The sequence below is a fragment of the Argentina silus genome (genome assembly GCF_951799395.1).
Source record: "Argentina silus genome assembly, chromosome: 7".
In the NCBI taxonomy this organism is placed as follows: Eukaryota; Metazoa; Chordata; class Actinopteri; order Argentiniformes; family Argentinidae; genus Argentina; species Argentina silus.
Genome location: NC_139661.1, coordinates 16967687 through 16988962, shown reverse-complemented (window position 1 = coordinate 16988962; position 21276 = coordinate 16967687). Strand labels below are relative to the sequence as shown.

The 21276-nt window shown below is 44.7% G+C and overlaps 2 protein-coding genes across 2 annotated transcripts; both read right to left on the bottom strand.

Annotated features, from left to right (window-relative positions):
• Nucleotides 1–304: 304 nt before the first annotated feature.
• Nucleotides 305–1829, bottom strand: gig2p (grass carp reovirus (GCRV)-induced gene 2p; the record flags this gene model as incomplete). The annotated part of the gene is made up of 2 exons (XM_083673970.1): nucleotides 1659–1829; nucleotides 305–1010 (listed from the first exon to the last, which is right to left on the bottom strand). Exon 2 carries the CDS (start codon nucleotides 1007–1009, stop codon nucleotides 305–307), a length of 705 nt encoding a protein of 234 aa, XP_083530096.1. The 5' UTR covers nucleotide 1010; nucleotides 1659–1829.
• Nucleotides 1830–2467: 638 nt separating this feature from the next.
• fam81b (family with sequence similarity 81 member B) lies at nucleotides 2468–20765 on the bottom strand (the record flags this gene model as incomplete). The annotated part of the gene is made up of 8 exons (XM_083673969.1): nucleotides 2468–2643; nucleotides 4250–4445; nucleotides 4830–4965; nucleotides 6946–7052; nucleotides 16316–16445; nucleotides 18002–18120; nucleotides 19847–20054; nucleotides 20722–20765. 8 exons carry the CDS (start codon nucleotides 20763–20765, stop codon nucleotides 2510–2512), a joined length of 1074 nt encoding a protein of 357 aa, XP_083530095.1. The 3' UTR covers nucleotides 2468–2509.
• Between the last annotated feature and the right edge of the window lie 511 nt (nucleotides 20766–21276).

The following is a 21276-nucleotide window of genomic DNA, read 5'->3' as shown; positions in this document are numbered from 1 at the left end:
GTAATCCCACCCTTCTTTCCCTAACCCTAACCCAATATAATATACATTTATTGATCAAATGACAGCAAAGAAAAGGATGTGCTTTTCCCACCAACAGAAATGAGGTCAGAGAAGTTTAAATCATTTACACTACAGAAAAAGAAGTCCCTGAGTATCACAAAGTAAGTGATGCTTCAGACTGCCTCGCCTCACCTCACCTCCCCCCTCCCTCCCTCCGCCTCCTACCACCCAATCTCTCCTATCTTCTCCCCTACCTCCTTACCCCTAACTATCAGCTTCAGACTACCCCCCCCCCCCCCCCCCCTCAGCCGCTGGGAGGACAGGTGTGTTTGACCATGAGGGGACAGATGTTCTGTCCACAGCCCCAGCACCTCTGCAGTGCGTGAGTGTGACCCGGCGGGCTCTTCCTCCTGCACAGTGCACACACACCCCCTGCTCCTGCCCCCCCTCCCCTGCTGCTCTGGCCTGCTCCACCTCCACCTCTCCTAGCCCTGCTCGGTTTCTGAGCCACAAGCTGTTTCAGCTCAGCCAGAATGACGGTGTTGGGTGCCACGGCGATGCCGATGACCTCTACACGCTTGGGGTCGTAGACACAGTCCTCCTCCAGGCCGCTGGGCACGGCTTTCATCCCACAATTGGGGGGCACCCAGGCAGTGTCGAAGCCCGCGGCGTGCCAGCTCTTCTGCATGGGGTGGTTGTCGGTGTCGATGCGTTTGATGCGGCCGGCGTCCACCTTCAGCTGCAGAACCACGCGGTCTGTGACCGCGGCATTTAACGGGTAGCGCTCCGCCTTGCGCTGGTTGCGGCTAACGTAAACACCGGGCCCCAGCATGCCATCAGGGGACTGTTGGAAACCGTTGGCGATGATGAGGCGTGACGTCGCGACACTCGTTCCGTGATACATGGTGTAGACACGCCCCTCACGCATCTCCTGCGCCGCCCCCAGCTCCACCTCCAGGGGAGAGTCGTCATCGTAGGTCACGTCCCAGCCGAAGAACGACACAGACATCCTGGAAGGACATGAAGCACGATGAGACAATGTAACATAACACAACTGTGACTGATTATAAATGGTGAATCAGGCAGCAGTATGTTCTAAACATGGAACTTTATCATAGAGGACCAGAAAAACTAAAGTAAAACATGGACTGAAAAGACCACAGGCTACACGTAGCAAAAGTGAAAGAGAGATTTCCAAGATGTTCTAATAACTGCACAACAAGCAGTATTTAAATACATTAAATACATTCAAGGTATTGATTTTGATGAATGACAACTAACCGATTGTACTCGGCCTACATTTCAAAACATCGTGTTGTGACAAATGTGAATTTTGTAAATTCAACCCCCAGTTTCTAGTTTGATGGTTTGGTTGACGGTTTGTTGGTTCTGCCTAAACCATCAAAAGGCAATCATATTTACTCATATACCAGAGACGGTGTTCTTTTATCTGTTCCATATCTTCAACCTTCTCAAGTCAAAGACGACGTGTAACTCAAATTATAAGGTGGCCACACCGTTTCGCGTGTTAATGAACCACAGACAAGTTACAACACAATCAAGTCATTTATTTCTTAAATTATTCATGTAATTAAAAACAATGTCATATATGTAAAGTGTTACCAATTTGTTTATCGCATTTGAAAATGAAAGCTTACCTTCCACGACAAAGCAGACGGTACTCTGCTCGGCGCACTTTCGTTTTCTGTTCATAGAAAATGTAACTATAAAATGAAATAAATGTGGGCGTGAATTGCAACGCAAGTTTTAACGTGTCCTTTATTTGTAAAACATTTCAAGCGGGGAACCTTCAATCATGTAAATTGGAACAACACGATCGCTTTTACTGCAAAGGATCGAAAGTCGTAAAGACCAGGTCTCAATAGTCTCATTGCTCCCACCAGTCATGGTCCCCATTTTCACCAGTATTAATCTTAAAATATTGCACGTAATGTGGATGCTTATCATATATCATATTTAGATGTTGGTCTAATCGGTATTTGTTCCCAATCTTAGTGACGTTTAAGAGAAGTTAAGTTAGTCGAGGAGAGTACGCAGTCGAAGAAAGAAAAGGCACAACTCTTGAGACGCACCCAAACAATAAGTGCACATTTAAGTGCAAGAACGCTATGCCCACATGGCCTCTGCCAGTCAGCGCATGCAACTCAAATAAAATGAAGCTAAAACACACCAAAGTGATTATGATAAAGGTCAGCCAAAGGAAAGTTTAATAAATAATCTTCTCATTGGATTACTTTCATTTTATTTATAGTAAACTCATCAATCAAATGTGATATCATTGACAACCTTTTTTTTGGATTCCATTGAATGATGATTAGTTTTATGTTTTTGTTGTTGTTCTTTTCAAATGAACACAATTCTGTCATTTACAATTTCAACAGTAAATAATTTCAACAAAATATCATGCTTTGCGACTAAGCATATTGTAGATCATATATATATAGTTTTATTATTATTTTTATCTCCAGCATGATCCAGTGTGAAGACTTCACACGTCCCTCAGCTCCACCATCTTCCTGCGTATGTGTTTGATGTCCTTCTGAAGCTTCTCCTTGTCCAGCTTGGCTTTGGTGTCACTTATCTGTTTCAGAGAGTCTATGGAGTCATGGATGGACTTGAACCCTGGAGAGAGAGAGAGAGAGAGAGAGAGAGAGAGAGAGAGAGAGAGAGAGAGAGAGAGAGAGAGAGAGAGAGAGAGAGAGAGAGAGAGAGAGAGAGAGAAAATCAAAATGGTAATAGCCCCACCTTTCCCCCTCACAGGGGATGTGCAACAAGACGTGCCCAGGCTGCAGATGAGCCGGGCCCTGGAGGACCCTGCTAATAGGTCTGCTGATGCTCAAGTGCCCAATTTGTGCACCTCTATCCATTCCCCTCTAGATCTATACGTGCCTAGGGTTAGTGGTTAACTTCTAGAATTGGGCAATAGATTCACCAGGACCCTGGGAGTTAATAGCTCTATCCAGCTGTGTGTTGAACATTAAGAACCTCATCAATTATACATTGCCCCCCCCCTCTCCTCCTGCGCTACTCTGCAGACAGTGAAGGATTGAAGGGTCTGCAGCAGGATCAGACTTTGTGCTCCTACTGGGGGCTGAGACGGTGATTCATAGCTGCTTTTTATTGCTGTTTTTATTTACTGGGCTGTCCTCTGGTTTTCTGTCTATGGCTTCAGAAGGCCCTCAGGGGGTCGGGGGGGATAACTTGGCACTGGAATGGAGATAGTAATGGGGATAGGAGGGCAAGAACAACAGGAGGCTGTGCTATGTATGCCTGGTTGTCTGTCCCATGACTTATTAAGACTGCTGAGATGGGGACAGAGATAACACTGGCCCCAGACTGCCCCATGGTTGGAGGCAGCACAAAAGTGTCTGTTCCGTCTTCATTTGTTTGTGTTGTTGTGTTTTTTTCCTGTCACATGAACTGCATCCATTTGACTATGATCCTGCCTCCGAAAAACAAGCAGAAATATGGAATTGATCATTTTTGTTTTATTTGAATTTAGCTAGGCACTGTGGGGGCTGTTGTAAACAGCCATGTAACCACGCTCTCATAAACTGCTCCAGAAAGCAGCATTAATCTGCGTCAGTTTCTCAGCTCAGGTGTTTCTAATTAGAGGCTGCGTTAATGAGAACAACTACAAACACCTGTGCTGAGAACGCTGTGTGTTAAGTCTGTAAATAAATGATGAATTGCTTCATTCTCACCCTTGGCTACAGATAAAAGAGCACCGAGCTCCATTCGTGATGGAGGCGATGATGACTAACTCTGCTGTAGCCAGTTCTAAAGCCAGCTGCCAAGTCTACTGCCCCCTCTGAGTTCTAAACACAATTCAAAAGATAGAACTAACCCCAACTGAAACATTTGGTGAAAACGGGTATGCTGTGTATTGCAGTCATTCTTGGCCAAAAGAACTGTCGACTTTCTGATCCAGTTGGAGTGTTTGTATGGGAAATATTGCTCTGTAAATGGCTGCTTCTGAACATTGCACGATTTGTTGAAAAATGTGATACTTTTTCCTGATTTATAATTTATAATGTAATTTTGCTTCCCATCCCTTCCCTCTCCTTCCTACATTCACTCTCTGCCTGTTCCTCAGTCTCATTCTATGATGGTGTCCTTTCTGTAATAAACTTTGATAAACCCAGTTGTCCTATGTGGCCACTCATGTGGTAGTCAACAACACACTGTGACAGTTTGTCTGAGGATGGATGCAGGATGCAGGACCAACCTGATTGGTACTCCTGTCTGACCAGCTGCAGCTCCTCCCGGAGGCTGGTCTCCACGGTGCTGATCTTGCTGTGGAGTTTTGTCTCCGAGCGTCTCACCCTGTCTGCCTGGCGCTCCTGCTCCAGCTGGCCCTCAGATCTCTCCACACGCACAGCCAGGAGACCCAGCTGATCACTGAGCCTCCCCTCCGCCTCCACCTGTAGACAGGCAGACAGACAGACAGGAAGAGAGACAGACAGAAAGACACAGACAGACAGACAGGCAGAGAGACAGACAGACAAGCAGACAGACAGAGAGACAGGCAGACAGACAGACACACAGACAGATTAAGCTGCTCACTGAGGCTCCCCCTGTAGACAAACAACTCAGTCTCACACCTAACAGTAATACACACACACACACACACACACACACACACACACACACACACACACACACACACACACTTACACCCCCCCCAACACAAGCCATGCCACTATAGAGAAGGACCACTGTTTCCTTGTTCCTCTGGCCAGTCACACCCCCCCCCCCCCCCCCAATTCACTCATATCATGTCTTATCATACTTTACACATATGTTACCATCTTGTCTTGCAGGAGAGAGCGTGTCTGCTCACTGCCCTGTGTGTGTGTCTGCTCTGAGCTGCGTAGCTGCTGCTCCATCCATCTCCTCAGTCTGTCTGTGTCCTCCCTGGCCTCCTTCAGACCGCTGGAGCTGCTGCAGGGGGCAGAGGAGGAGTTGGATCATACATCCACCTGTCTCACTAGGTCCAGAGATTACACGTCCACATCCTGTGTGCATCACTTTTACGGTACATACAGTACAGTTCAGTACAGTAGTAAGCGTTATTTGGCTATCCATGATCATGGTTTGTGAAATGTCCTGGTGTACACTTCATAAGACTCAGGTCTGATGCTGCACTGCTGGTGATGTGAGCAAAGCTACCTCCGGACACCAAATAAACCCACGAATTGGTAACATGCAGTATTCACAGGTTTAGCTGAGGTATTTGGGTGTTGAGATGTTTAGTTTATCACTTCTGAAATTAGTCTGTTTCTCTCCCCCGCAGGCGGAATACTGTAGCACTTGTGTGAGATGTAGCACTCAGAGTGAGGCTCTCTGGGGTAATTATAAGAGTGACCTTCTCAGACACAGCCTGTCACACGCTTTGTTTTGTTTTGATTTGATGCCGAGCCATGCAGGCAGGCAGGCAACACGTCGCTCTGCTCCTTCTACAGCCAGTCAGTCAAATGCTGCTTGTTTCCCTATCTGCACTGTGTGTCTCCAGAGGACGAGAAGACAGAGAGAGAGAGAGAGAGGGGAACAGCCATCTGTCGGTTCTGCTGTATTCACACAAAACCACGATTCACTGAGTCGACTCCCAAAAAAAAAACAAGTGAAATAAAAGCTGTCACCTTGGATCTGCTTAGTCAACAAAGGCGTCCTGCACATACTGGCACAACATGGCACAATGACTCATCAATATTTGCCACATGGGTGATTTTCTATGTGAATCCCACAGCTTCTTCAGAAATATTGTATGGCTCATTGTCAGCCCTCACATCAAGTGTGTCCTCTTGACTGAAAAGCTTCAATGTGGCGGTCGCTAACAGTGGTCACAGCACTCTGTGTGCCCTCTGCGTGGGCTCTGTGTGTGTGTGTGTGTGTGTGTATGTATGTGTACGTGCATGTGTGTGTATGTATGTGTGCGTGAATGAGGTTTGTGGGCCCTGTGTGGGCTGTGCTGTGCAACAAGACGTGCCCAGGCTGTAGATGAGCCTGACCCTGGAGGTCTGCTACCAGGTGGCTGTCTCATTCACTACCTGATGCTGGCGCCCAGCCAAGCCAATACTGACAGACTGATTACCTCAGGTCAAATCCTAAGGGTAGTTTCAGTGTGGATACAGAAACGCAACAATTGGACATTGAGCAATGATTCTGTCTGATCATTTATGGTGTGTAAGTATGTAAATAGCCAAGGGGATTGCTATCTCTTATATTGCCCATGAAAAATATACCCATGGGGGATTTGAACAGGTTAGCTTAATGCAGTCCTAGATATTTTGTACCGTAGGAAGTAAGAGGGATCTTCATGGAGCTATATGTAAGGGGTAACACAGCATGTAGCTACTGTTATATTCTGTGGCTTAACATCAGGCACAACTTTTTTTTGCTTGTAATTTTGCATCTGTGAAATTCACCGTTTAGGTTGCACTTGAATAGGGCATCCATCAAATATATCTAAAAATAGCACAGCCTCAGCTTTCAGAGGGTTACGGCTCCAGCGAAGATGGATGGAAAGCAAGGAGGCGTTAAATAACCTCCAGCTTACAACAAAGTCCCTCCAAGAGAACAACAGAACGCCAGAACCGAAACCCACACTTAGAGCCAGGGAGTGATATCTTGATTCTATGCCTCTCAGCAAGCCTCACATCTCTCCCTGTGGCATTGGAAAGGTCAGTGTTGAGGGTTTCTGTGTTAAAAAGACTTATGTAAGTGCTCAGGACCAGTGTTTCTCCAATGGCGAGCCAGCCTCTATACCCAGTGGCTTGTATGCTATTTGAGGTCACTGCTGAAGGTTTGGTCCTGGTTCGCAACATTGTTTTTGCTGATTTGATGTGTCACAAGAACATGTTAAACGTGGTGAGTGGAGAAGTTTTGGGAGAGCCCTTTATGTGAACAAGTTTCTAGACCCACCTGGCCTCCAGGAGTTTGATGTGGTTGTGCAGGTCAGTCCAGGAGCTCCTCTGGCTGTGGGTCTGCTCCATCAGAGAGGCCTCCAGTCTCCCCACAGCCTGAGACAGCTGCACAGACAGACAGACAGACAGGCAAACAGGCAGGCAGGCAGACAGACAGATAACAGTATACTTAGCATTTACTGTACACTGACACTGATTCCACTTAAATAACTTTCATTCAGATTCGTTTTATAATTGTAACACTTTTTCGAGCTTTACTTGACTGCAAGGCCTTGTAACATCTTTTACAAATAGGCTTTGTGATTTCGGTCGGCTCGCCGTCATCATTGGCTCTATAAGCAAAATAATGCCAGACTTCACTTCTGGCAACCTTTTTATCAACAAGCTGGGGACAGCTAGCATCGACACTTGCGGCTTCCATCCTTCTCTTTCCTCCTTCTCGTCAACGCCGCGTGTGTGATTGTTTAGTGTTGTCTAACCCAGCCACACACAGCCACCATGCATGCAGAACGCACTGCCCCCCGTAAGCTATGTAAGATAACACATTTTAGTGTGACATTGTATCTACGGCCCGTAACAGAATGGTCATTAACTTGGGGTCAACTGTCTAAAGCTAGTGATCGTAACATTTGAGAACAGATCAGTGTCTTCTCAAAGTCCAGACTGTTCCGAGCAGATAAAGATGTAAGACTTCTAACTGTGAGACCATTGTTCTTTCAGAGCTGCCCCAGAATGTTATCAAGGATTGCACATAGATCATGCCACCTGTTTTGAAGGTTGTATATGGATACATGCCCATGTGAAAACCCCACCCTGTAATCGGACCATCTGAGGGGTATAAAGTATGTGTTGTAACTTGTATTGGAGCTCTCTGTTCGTTACGTGCAGAGTGCCATGCCTGCAACCATTTTAGAAATAAACTAGCTAGCAAAAAGACAAATTACACTTATAAGATAATATTCTGCACAGTTCAAAGTAAATATTGTGTCAGGCATTCATGGTAAAAAAAAAGAAGGAAAAAAAAAACGGTTCTAAATGTTCTTAGTATAGAATGGCCTTTCAAAGCAGGTGTAATGGAAAAATGGATAATGACAATGGATGGTGGTCATTAATTGTGTAAATGGCATCAAAGGCTTGGATTATCAGACTAAAAACCCACTCTGCAAACACAATTGTACAATCAATATATCATCTATACCTTGAGGACACAAACTGGTAAACTTTGGGAAAACTTTAATTGCAAAATGAGTGAAAGGAACTCAGGTAAGTCCTGATTTTAAGAAATAATGATGAGATAAGATTTGTGGAATTCTTATGGGTGAAATATGAAATATAATTAACACTTTATAATAACTTTCATTCATAAGGCATTTATAAACCATTCATAAATAACACAAAAATAAATGTGAACATGTGATTTTACTGTCTATTGTTATGCTCTTAGGTCATTCTTCCTCTGTGCCTCCTCTGGGGAGGGGGTCTATATTTCATGCTGCTCCACCCTTAATCCTCATATCAGATGATAATGCTGATAAGATCGTGGTGATAAGCAGTGGTAAAGAAGAGGAGGAAGAAGACTGCAGTCTTGACTTCACCGCTGGCTTTGGGGGTCCAAATAACCTCAACAATGGCTCTGGAGATGCTACTGTTGGCAACAACCGTGTGGGACCCAGGACCTGCCCTGGTGGACACCACAACCCTCAGGGAGATAGAGCCCATGTTGAGGCAGAACGGACACCAGTTGGATGTCCAAGAGTCACTGTCCAAGAACTCCTCTGGTTGGCCAGGAACGGTGTCCGTGATCCAAGCGGACACCAAGTCATCCGTTCGGTGATGGAGCGAATTGCCGCTCATGGCCCCGGAATTCTGCCCCCCCTCGAGGCCTACTGGGACGAGGATGTGCCCAGACATGAGGAGGAAGAGATGAGGGATGAGATGAGGCTCGTCGTTGGAGAGGAGGAGCATAACGACGTAGGGGATGAGGAACAGGGACGGATACAGCCAAACCATGCAGCCCTGGCTTACCAAGAGCAGCCAGAAGACTCCCAAAGGCCTCTTGTCCCCCAACCTGAGCACTTCCGACTGGTTCCCGACCGGGTGCTTGCACCTCAGGCACAGAGGGTGTCCAGGAAGAGAACAAGCGAGGTGGCTGATGGCGGCTGCCATTCAGAGGGAACCTCTAAGAAGAGACAGAGAGGATCAAGGGATCGTGACACCGACAGTACTTGCACGTCAGGCACAGAGGGTGTCAAGGAAGAGAAAAAGGGAGGTGGGCACTGATCAACACCCTGGCGGCTGCCATTCAGAGGAGGGAACGTCTAAGAAGAGGCAAAGAAGATCTGGGGATAGCGACAGTGACAACTGATTCTGCAGCTCCCCTCTCTCTCTCCCTCCCTCCCATGCCGATCCCCCCCTCCCTGAGATGTATCCTCCCCCCTCCCTCCCCCCCATGCCTGTACCCTGCCTCTCTCCCTCCCTGAGTTGTACCCCCCCTACCTCCCTTCCATGCCTGTAACCTCCCTCGACTGAGCTGTATCCCCCCTCCCTCCCATGTTTCCCCAGCAACATTGCAACCTCTCCCTGTGAGCTATAACAAAACCAAAGTAAAAATAAATAATTGAATAAAAAAATAAAAAAAGGACTTATTCCTTGTATCGTGAACACCTGAGACTAGATATGAATTCTCATGAATACAAACTGTGTGATGTGATGCATGTCTGCGATACAACACATCGCTCAACGGTAGGTGTGGTTCAGTGTCAATATCCAATGAAAATATCCACAGGATCTCATCCTTGAGGGGACATGGACAAACCTGGTTTGACCACACTGTAACAATGCCATATAATATCAGTAGGCTATAGCTATCCTTTCCGCTCAGGGCCAAAGAAAATAAATAAAAGCAAAAATAAGATAATGTTGTCTTTTCTTTTGTCTGTGGACTTCAGGTCACCTCCAGACAGTAATGCATGTCATATATAATACAATTAATACACTTCAATCATTTATATAAAATAATATAACTTTGTAACCACCTGTTACCGTCATTTCAGTCACTACTGTTGTATATAAAACAGTTACATTTCGGGGGAATCCTTGCAACAACAACAAAAAAATGATGGGATCCTTTTTATGAACGCATTCTTGCACTCCTCAAATGTGACCGACAGTTGTTGTTGTTTTTTTTAAATACTTGATGTTACATTGCATTCAACACACACTGCTCTATGTACCTCAATTACAAATTCATTAAACCAAAAGTATTTTTGCATGTGCACTGATGTTCAAGTGAATCACACTCTTTTCCAAAGGACTGACTCTCAAGAGACCTATTTTCACACAATGTCCCTCTGTTTAAAGTTCTACATACAAAGTCCTAAATACAAAAGACAAAAGTACAAAACAATAGGCTATCACTTTCATATTTTACAGTACATCAGTGCCTTATCTCAAGTTATAATGTACATTCTTTGTGTTACAGTCAACATATCACCAGATACTCTTAATCAGTTACATTTGCGTATGTTGGCCTATTACTTTCAGTAACATTTTCATGTAACATTTACTATTTTCATTTCCAATGCATTTTATCAGTAAAAAAGTATTCTTGGCATCACTAAGAGTGTATTTTTCACAAATACATTCATTTACTCAGACCTCTCCTTTACTGTCCTTCAGCGTCTACTGGCCCATGGCTCGTCAATGTGAACAGTGAAGTTGCTCACCCTGTTCTACAAAAGCTTAGTCAGGTGCAATTTTTGAGGTTGAAAGACGCAGTATGGCAGACAAGTGTTCATCATTAAGTCGAGATCTGTGCTTTGATTTATTGTAGTTCATCACCGAAAAGTTTTGCTCACACGTGTAAGTGGAGCCAAACAGCACCAACCTACTCTGAGCCAGCTGTCGCGTGTGAGCGAACTGTGTTTCACTTAATGAGGCATAGAACTCGGGCAGAGTGACGGTTTCAAACTTCTCCCGGAGGGAAGTGTCACACTGGAGATCAATAAGCTCCAGCTGCATGTTCGGTGGTGCTTTCTCATACTCGTATGAGAGAAGGCGTGACACGAGTTCCAGCGAATCTTCAATCTTGGCGAAGTCAGAGAAGCGCCGTGTGAATTCGGCCTACAAGTCTGACAGAATGCCGCTGTATCTCACTGCGCTGGGTGGCGACACCCCCACAGAAGCCAGTGTCGGAAAATGAATGAATGAATGTCCCTCAACTGCCTGGTGAACAACACCAGCTTGGCTCTGAATGCCTTCACATGGTTGTACAGTTCATGCACAAACGTATTTTTCCCCTGTAGTTTTACGTTCAGGTCAGCTTTGCCTACGCTGTCCATCATCATGCCAATCTCCTCTCTCAAATCCCACACCTGCTTAAATACTCTCCATTGACTTAACCAGCGAACGTTTGAATGATAAAGTAAGTCAACATGCTCTGCGTCAATGTCCCTAACAGTTGAATGAATTTACGGTGATTGAGTCCTCTAGCTCTGACAAAGTTGACCAGTTTCACAACCACTCTAAGAACATACTCCAGTCCAAGTACAGATTTACACAGAGCCTCGTGGTGGATAATGCAGTGCAAGAAAGTTACCTCAGTGTTTGGCGACACCTCTCTCACTTTGTCCTAAATTCTCTTCAAAATGTCCACGTTTTTACCCGTAAGATTTGGAGAACCATCGGTAGTGACATTTACCAATTTATCCCTTGAAACGTTGTTGGATAAGTCTTGTCCCGTAGTCGTCCCTTTTAATGATTCCATGGAAAGAAATTCCTCTGCAATTTCAAAGTTTTCGTTTATCCTTCTGATAAAGACAAGAAATTGTGCAGTGTCCAAAATGTCCGTACTGTGGTCCAGCGCAAGTGAAGAATACTCGAAATCCGTCACTTTCCTCTCCAACTGGGAACTAAGATCTTGATCGATTAATTCCACCCTCCGTATAACTGTTCTCCGTGACAGGTTAATGTTCTCAAAATGGGCTTCACTGTCCGGACTGACCAGGCTAGCAGCCTCCACCATGCATTCCTTCAAAAAATTCACTCTGAAAAAGGATTGCTATGCTTTACGATTTTTTTTCGCCTTAATTGAGTTTTCTTGAACGGTGGATTGTCGAACGAATATGTTCTGGCGGGCTTGTAAATTTGCAGACACGACACGGCAGCCCTCCTTTCTCTTTCGTGTGCAGATAAGTTGCTAGCATAGTTAGCATGCTTACTTGAGAGGCGCCTGCTAATGTTGTGTTCCTTGAAGACGGCAACGCTCTCCTGGCATGTCAAGCATACCGCTTGAGATCCAACATATGTGGAAAAAAATATTTCGTGCTACATTTTCTTTTGAAAACACGACATTCACTGTCGACTTTTCGTTTTTTGGAAAGGCTCATTTTCGGACTTCGTCCACACACTGTAGGATCGAGCAGGGGATCGAGCAGGAACAGGCAGGGGCTCCTACTTCTACTGCCATCCACGGCAATTCTGCTGTACTGAGAGATGAAATTAAAAAATTCGCCTTTACAGTATGTGACCTCATACTGTGCTTAAACTAATTTCGGTATAACAGAATCAAATGTATTGTTTTGGTTAAAAGATCACGGGTCGGATTAAAACTCGGGGATCCGGCCCGCAGTTTGCCCATGCCTGACATAGAGCATGCTGAGGAAAGTGTGTGTGTGTGTGTGTGTGTGTGTGTGTGTGTGTGTGTGTGTGTGATTTCTCTGTTTTTGATCCCAAGGAAAAAAAGATCAACACAACAGATTGCACAATACACTGACTGGAGGACTTATCGTTGTAACACTTTTTGAGCTTTACTTGACTGCATGGCCTTGTAACATCTTTTACAAACAGGCTTTGTGATTTCGGTCGGCTCGCCGTCATCATTGGCTCTTTAAGCAAAGTAATGCCAGACTTCACTTCTGGCAACCTTTTTATCAACAAGCTGGGGACGGCTAGCATGGACACTTGCGGCTTCCATCCTTCTCTCGCCTCCTTCTTGTCAACGCGTGTGTGATTGTTTAGTGTTGTCTAACCCAGCCACACACAGCCACTATGCATGCAGAACGCACTGCCCCCCGCGAGCAAAAAGACAAATTACACTTATAAGATAATATTCTGCACAGCTCAAAGAAAATATCGCGTCAGGCATTTATGGTAAAAAAAAAACGGTTCTAACTGTTCTTAGTATAGAATCGTTTTCAAAGCAGGGTATCATGATACTTTTGTAGAACCGGTACAACCGGTGCAACACTAATTATTATTATTATTATTATTATTATTATTATAATTATTGTTTTTATTAGTAGTAGTAGTAGTAGTAGTAGTATCAGCAGCAGTAGCAGTCATTGAAGTACTATTATTATTAGTAGTAGCAGTAGTAGTAGTAGTTGTAGTTGTAGAAGTATTATTATTATTATTATTATTATTATTATTGTTATTATTTCCAACTCTGCCCTTTTATCATCTTTGTTGACATGATAACATTGGAGCATCCATTAGTCAGCAGCATCTACAAACTTGTATGAAACAGCGATTATGATGTCACAAACTAACATTATGGCATCAAAGGCTTGGATTATCATAGAGACTAAAAACCCACTCTGCAAACACAATTGTACAATCAATATATCATCTATATACCTTGAGGACACAAACTGGCAAACTTTGGGAAAACTTTAATTGCAAAATGAGTGAAAGGAACTCAGGTAAGTCCTGATTTTAAGAAATAATGATGAGATAAGATATGTGGAATTCTTATGGGTGAAATAAGAAATATAATTAACACAAAAATAAATGTGAATATGCTATAACATGTTATTTTACTGTCTATTGTTATGCTCTTAGGTCATTCTTCCTCTGTGCCTCCTCTGGGGAGGGGGTCTATATTTCATGCTGCTCCACCCTTAATCATCATATCAGATGATGATGATGAAGTGCCTGAGGAGATCATGGTAATAAGCAGTGATGATGAAGAGGAGGAAGAGGAGTGCCAGCAGAGCAATGCCTCTTGCCCGATTGTGGAGGAGGAGGAGGAGGAGGAGGAGAAGGAGGATGTCCTTTCCTCAAGCCGGTCCTTGACATTTACTTTGTTTGGTTAGTGAATGATTTGTTGACATTGATACTGAAAATGCTTTAATAAACAATTTTAAGGGGTGAAATAAAAAATATAGTAACAACCTAAAAATAATGTACTTTCTCAATGGGACACCAAAATAAATAAAGGATAGATAAAAACAAATAAAAAAAAATGTGAAAATGCTATAACAAGTTATTTTACTATCTATTGTTATGCTCATAGGTCATTCTTCCTCTGTGCCTCCTCTGGGGAGGGGGTCTATATTTCATGCTGCTCCACCCTTAATCATCATATCAGATGATGATGATGATGATGATGTGCCTGAGGAGATACTGGTGATAAGCAGTGGTGAAGAAGAGGAGGAAGAAGACTGCAGTCTTGACTTCACCACTGGCTTTGGGGGTCCAAATAACCTCAACAATGGCTCTGGAGATGCTACTGTTGGCAACAACCGTGTGGGACCCAGGACCTGCCCTGGTGGACACCACAACCCTCAGGGTCAAGGAGATCGAGCCCATGTTGAGGCAGAGCAGACACCAGATGGATGTCCAAGAGTCACTGTCCAAGAACTCCTCTGGTTGGCCAGGAACGGTGTCCGTGATCCAAGCGGACACCAAGTCATCCGTTCGGTGATGGAGCGAATTGCCGCTCATGGCCCCGGAATTCTGCCCCCCCTCGAGGCCTACTGGGACGAGGATGTGCCCAGACATGAGGAGGAAGAGATGAGGGATGAGATGAGGCTCGTCGTTGGAGAGGGGGAGCATAACGACGTAGGGGATGAGGAACAGGGACGGATACAGCCAAACCATGCAGCCCTGGCTTACCAAGAGCAGCCAGAAGACTCCCAAAGATCTCTTGTCCCCCAACCTGAGCACTTCCGACTGGTTCCCGACCGGGTGCTTGCACCTCAGGCACAGAGGGTGTCCAGGAAGAGAACAAGGGAGGTGGTTGATGGCGGCTGCCATTCAGAGGAGGGAACCTCTAAGAAGAGACAGAGAGGATCAAGGGATAGTGACACCGACACGGACAGTGACAGTGAAAACTGGGTACTTGCACGTCAGGCACAGAGGGTGTCCAGGAAGAGAAAAAGGGAGGTGGGCACTGATCAACACCCTGGCGGCTGCCATTCAGAGGAGGGAACGTCTAAGAAGAGGCAAAGAAGATCTGGGGATAGCGACAGTGACAACTGATTCTGCAGCTCCCCTCTCTCCCTCCCTCCCATGCCTATCCCCCCCTCCCTCACTCCCTCCCTGAGTTGTATCCTCCCCCCTCTTTCCCTCCCATGCCTACCCCCCCCCCTTCCCTCCTTCCCTCCATGATTTGTATCTTTCCCCCTCCCATGCCTGTACCCTCCCTCCCTCTCTGAGTTGTACCCCCCCATGCCTGTAACCTACATCCCTCCCTCCTTCCCTCCCTCCCTGAGTTGAATCATCCCCCCCTCCCTCCCTCCCTCACTTCCTCCCTCCCTCCCCAGCCATATTGCAACCCCCCACCCCTCCCTGTGAGCTCTAACAAAGCCAAAGGAAAATAAATAATTGAATAAAGAAACAAAAAAAGGACTCATTATTTGTCTCGTGAACACCTGAGACTGGTTATGAATACTCATGAAAACATACTGTATGATGTGAAGCATATCTGCATATCTGATGTGAAGCATATCCCCCCCCCCACCCCCCAATTGGATTCGTTTTATAAACGCATCCATGCACTCACTCCTCAAATGTGAACTGCGGTTGCAACTGCCAGAAGCGTGCGGATATTGGCTGTTGATGCTCACCCTGTCCCCAGAGTTAATGTGCCGCAGTCTCAGTGATTTTCCGCCCAGGCCTGGAGTACATAAAGCACCCTGAGGAAGGTGTGTGTACGTACATGCGTACATATGTGTGCTCAACATAGTCAGAGTTTTGTGATTTCTCTGTTATTGATCCCAAGGAAAAAAAAGATCAACACAACAGATTACGCAATACACTGGCTTGAGGCAAAAAAAAAAAATTGATCTCAAACCTTGATATCTCAGATTACGTATTTCATCCTCTTCAGTTTGAGAGATCTAAGTTCCACTGTATATTGCCCTGTGGGCAAGTCCCCTCTCACCCTTCAACATTGATCTTCAAAATGCAACAGTCAGCCTTAAAATATAGACTCCCTGTATTCAGTGAGAGGCAGGACTAGTCTCCTCTGCAAGGAGGGAAAGCTCAAATCAAAGTGTCCTAACTGGAGCTTGGTCAGGTTGAGTGGACACCAAGTGACCCTGCCTAATACCTAATACCCAAGTCCGCACTGGAGAGGCTCTTACCTTCAGCTCCATGTCCATCAGTCTGACCTCCAGGCCAGACCTGAGCTCTTTCACCTTCTCTTGCAGACTGTGGATCTCCTTTCCCCCAGAGCTCACATCACCTGACAGCTTGGCTATGCTGGCGTCACACCTGAGACAGGTGGACATGTGTGGGGACAGACAGACAGACACACAGACAGGTTTAGGTGGATTGACCAGCAGACCGACAAAGCTAGTGGGGCGAGAGACAAAGAGAGAGAGAGAGAGAGAGAGAGAGAGAGAGATCTATAGAGTCTACACTGGTGCACTCCCACTTGTGTTGATCATTGCTGGCAAGCATGAGAATGCTAGAGAAAGACAGCTCCAGCAATTGGTAAACATTTGTTTAGTGAATATTTGTTTGGAGAATGTTATACAAGCAAGGCAATTATGCAGTTTTCCCCTAATGAACACTGGATATGTTTTAGACATGATCATTAGAGAGACTCAAAACACCAGCAGAGGAAAATGCAAACCCCTCTTTGAATTGTTTAAATAAATCTTTAAGACCACAAGGCACAAGACAGCTTTTGAACATTGATGAAAAGCTCTAATTCAAATGGACTCCCAGTAGCAACATCTTTATAGCCCCCTGTAGTATCTTGTTGTGTGTGAACAGTATGATTGATCTGGTGACCCTCCTGTGTTACGATCATTCGTAGACAGCTTCTCTTCTGCTCAATTTATGATGTCATCGGCAGGCTTTCCATTAGTGCCGGCTACCAAGCACCGTATTTGTGGAGAGTAGCAATGAGCCAAATAAACCAAATTGCCTGTGTGTGTGTGTGTGTTTGTGTGCTCTCATCCCACTAATTCCACATACTACAGGCCTTGTACCCATAATTCTGAGTTGTATCTACTTCATCTAAAAACATAAAATGCCAGACTACTTGATTATTCATGAATTGCCCAGATGAGGTCATTCGTTAAAGTTGGAGAGCTTCAGACAGCCTTATAGAACACTGAATCACCACAGCACTGAGGAGCCAGCTCTCTCCCTCCCCTCACTGACCCCCACAACCTCCGCCAGGAGGCCATCTTTAGTCAACCTGGGTCAACCTGTGACCTACACAAACTCATCTTTAGAAGAAGAAGCCATGCAATCAATTGGCCATGCAATCAATTCTATTTCACCATGCAATCAATTCTCATCAGTTGTAGGAATGTGATATGTGCACCCCCCCCCCCCCCCCCTCAAAACACGTGCACACCCAAGGGAGAACAGAGCTCTGGGCTCTGGGTCAGCCATATTCAGCACCTGGAGCAGTTAGGGGTTAAGTACCTTGCTCAAGGGCACAATGGCAGTGGTAGGCACGAGTTACCCTGCTTTCGTGTTTATAACTGAGTGACTCTTATCTGAACAGCCAAGACCTCGTATATCTCTCATGATTGCTGATATATATTTATGTCTGTTTCCCAGGTTTTGATAGCACATAAGAACCTTCAGATCAACCTTCAGCTCAAATATGATGAAGAGAGAGGCCTGTGTTAACTTGTAAGTGTGTTTGTGTCTGTCTGTCTGTCTGTGCGTTTTGCCCAGGAGTATTAAAGGTGGGATTTTGATCCTACTAACTCTTTTTCAGTGACTTATTACTAGGTAGCTCTAGAGGACGTCTTGTTGGTGGCCTGACTGACTGAGAGAGACACCCAGTAACAGCAAATATATACCTGGCCACTCTGCCTCTGAGGTCCCCAATGCCAGCCAGGTTCTTGTGATCCAGACTCTGCACAGCGAAGGACGTCCCTGATGTGACACTGTCCCTCTGGATGATCTCCCTCTCCAGCACCTGAGAGGACAACAGAGGTACAGTAGTAGGCCTACTGTGCACTGAGAGACAGTCTGACACTGTTGATGGTCCCCTGACAGAAACAACAGCACTGATTGTTCACTATCAAACAGAATGGTTTTTAGCAGTGTGGCATTTTCGAGTCGAGTTTTTCTTTCACAGTTTCACAGACACATTAGTTTAGTTGTTTTGCACCTGCAGTCCTACCATCAGGTGCGCCGATATTTCCATTGCTCATAACCATGCCTCACCACACTGCATACTTGACTGCATGGATAATTACTCTACACAGCCATTCTGATGAGTCAGGCTCCATTCTCTCCATATCAAAGGGCTAGTGTGCTTTGCAGATAGAGACAGGGAGTATTGAGCTGTTGATTGACAGTTTCATTTAGTTTATCTCTGTTCACTGTTCTCTGTTCACGCTCCTGTTTATTCCTTCTCACTCACACACACACACACACACACACACACACACACACACACACACACACACACACACACACACACACACACACACACACACAAAACAGTTAGATGATGATGGGAGTTGTTCTAATTTCAGACAATGGTGAACACTTTGGCAAAATCAATACCCCCATAAGGGATTGAACTCTAATAATATATATATAACATATGCCATTTAGTGCATACATTTCAGTATATATGGTCCCACCAGGAATCAAACCCACAACCTAAGCGTTCTTAGTGCCATGTTCTACCAATTGAGCCACAGAAGACCACCTAATTAACGTAACTAATTAAGGTCTGTTCGCTGTGTATGTGTCCTGTTGTCTGAGTTGTGTAAGGCAACTCTCTCTGGCCTCTCTTGTATCATTGCTCCAGACAAACGGCCCTTCTGGCAAAGATGACCTCAGACATTGATTCATCTAATGAATCCAATTTTCATGCATAACTCAGTTATAAAGCAGTTCCTGTATTACGTGGCTCCATTGGCAATAATTCCAGAACTCTGAGAAGTTTATGTGATATCGTTGACACTTTTGCTTACTTATGAGGAAAAGGACTATATTGAATGAGGTTTAGTTTTCAGTATCAGACTGATCCATCAGTGAGGGAGAAGGAGAGGGAGAGGGAGAGGGAGAGGGAGAGGGAGAGGGAGAGAGAGAGGGAGAGGGAGAGGGAGAGGGAAAGGGAGAGGGAGAGAGAAAGAGGGAGAGATACTCACACAGACACACAGAGTGAGCCCATTTGGCAGAAGAGAGAGAGAGAGAGAGAGAGAGAGAGAGAGAGAAAGAGAGATACTCACACAGACGCTCAACACCTTCACTTCCCTCTGACCTCATTCCCAGACACAGAGCTATCAGGTGCTAACACCACCACGGGAGATTGATGTGAGGAATACAGTCAGTTGGCAAAACATGATCTTAAGATCATGACCTTATATGATATGCATCAAATTATATATATATATATATATATATATATATATATATATATATATATATATATATATATATATATATATATGGTTTTTTTTTTTTCTAGTGAGCTCTATGATATGCATACCTTGTTTTTTGTTTCTACACAGTAATAACAAATGTGTGACTATAACTTTAAACAGACCTTGTGAATGTGTGTGAATTGTATCTATAACATCATATAATTTCATATTGACACATTAACTTCAACCTCAACGGAGAGGGACAGAGTCCTCACTACCTTGCAATATGGCACTGTACTTGTTTATACTGTATGACTCTACCTGCATGTTGGTGCTGAGCTGTTTGACGATGTGCGTGATGGTGAGGATGTGGTTCTCCAACAGCCTGCGGGCGGAGGCCTCTGATAGGACGGAGCCCTGGGTGGAGCGCAGGCCAATCACGACCTCCTCCTTGATCCTCAATGCCTGTTCCAACAGCACGCTCATCGTCCGCTCCTGATTGGTCAGACGGGCCTCGATGACATCAGACCTGTGGGGAGCAATGACTTAGAATTTGTTTGGTTAAGCTGTCATTACTACCGCCTATTGTCACCTGCTGGTTTTCATTATGCCTATTTGACAAGGGATTTTATATGGTTGGATATGGCCTGCATTAATCTCACACAACAGCTGTGTGACAGAGATAACCCTTGCGTGAGGAAATGAATGGGTTCTCAATACAGACTTGATTGAAATTGCACGGAGTAAAAGTGACAATACCAAGTAAACATTCAAGTTCTTCAGGAAATTGGAACCTCTTTCTACTTTAAAACTAAAAGAACAAGGACAAATTAAATCCACTGGGAAAAAACACAGTAAATCTACAGTGCAGTGAATTTGTCCGCAAAACACATATCCCTGGGCCTTTCACAAACAAGATTTCACATCAACATCCTGCCTCTCCCTCTGTGCTGCTGTGCCTTCCTGTGTGATGTTGTCATTGATCAGGGATTAATTTGATAAAGGTGAATCCAGACAGAGAGAAATGATCACTGCTGGCTCCATGGCCATTTAATCATTGACACACTATAGGAGAAGATAGAATATGTCTCCTCTCTGCAGAAATGATTGAATCTAACTCAGGGGATTGCTAGAGAGGAAATAGGAAGGGACTCTCTCACTGAAGGTCAATGTTGAAAACATTTGGTAAAACGTACTTGTCGTCAGGCTGGTATGGTTGTAACACTGCCTTATGTGACATGGTTCCTCTTCAAAACTGGCTCCTGGGAAAACAGATTTTTTTGGGGGGTGAATTTTTTTGGAGGGGTGAAAGTTTTGGTTAGTGCAATAGCTTTTACCCTATACTGTAGGTATTATTCTGTTTTCAGATATTGCTCACAACATCCACCCATTTTTTTAAAAACATTTTTTTTACAGTAAATAGATCAACAGTACATACTTAGTATCGTTTATACAGTACGTGTTCAATATGAAGCAAATTTATTAGAGAGAATAAATATAGTCATCATTTACTCACAAACAAATGCTGGTCCTTGGTCTCCAATACTTCTGACTGTGTTTGTGTTGGTCACTTGGTAACTGCACTAAACCTGAGTGGGGTGTGCCAGCTTGAACTTGGCAACATCAGATTAGGTGTTGTTTAGAAGCCCAGCTCAGCAGGCAAATCAGTAGAGCTGTCACCAATACTGGGAGTATTGTGTAATGTAGTGAAATAAGAAAATGAAATAAATGTATCTACAGTACACTTGTCA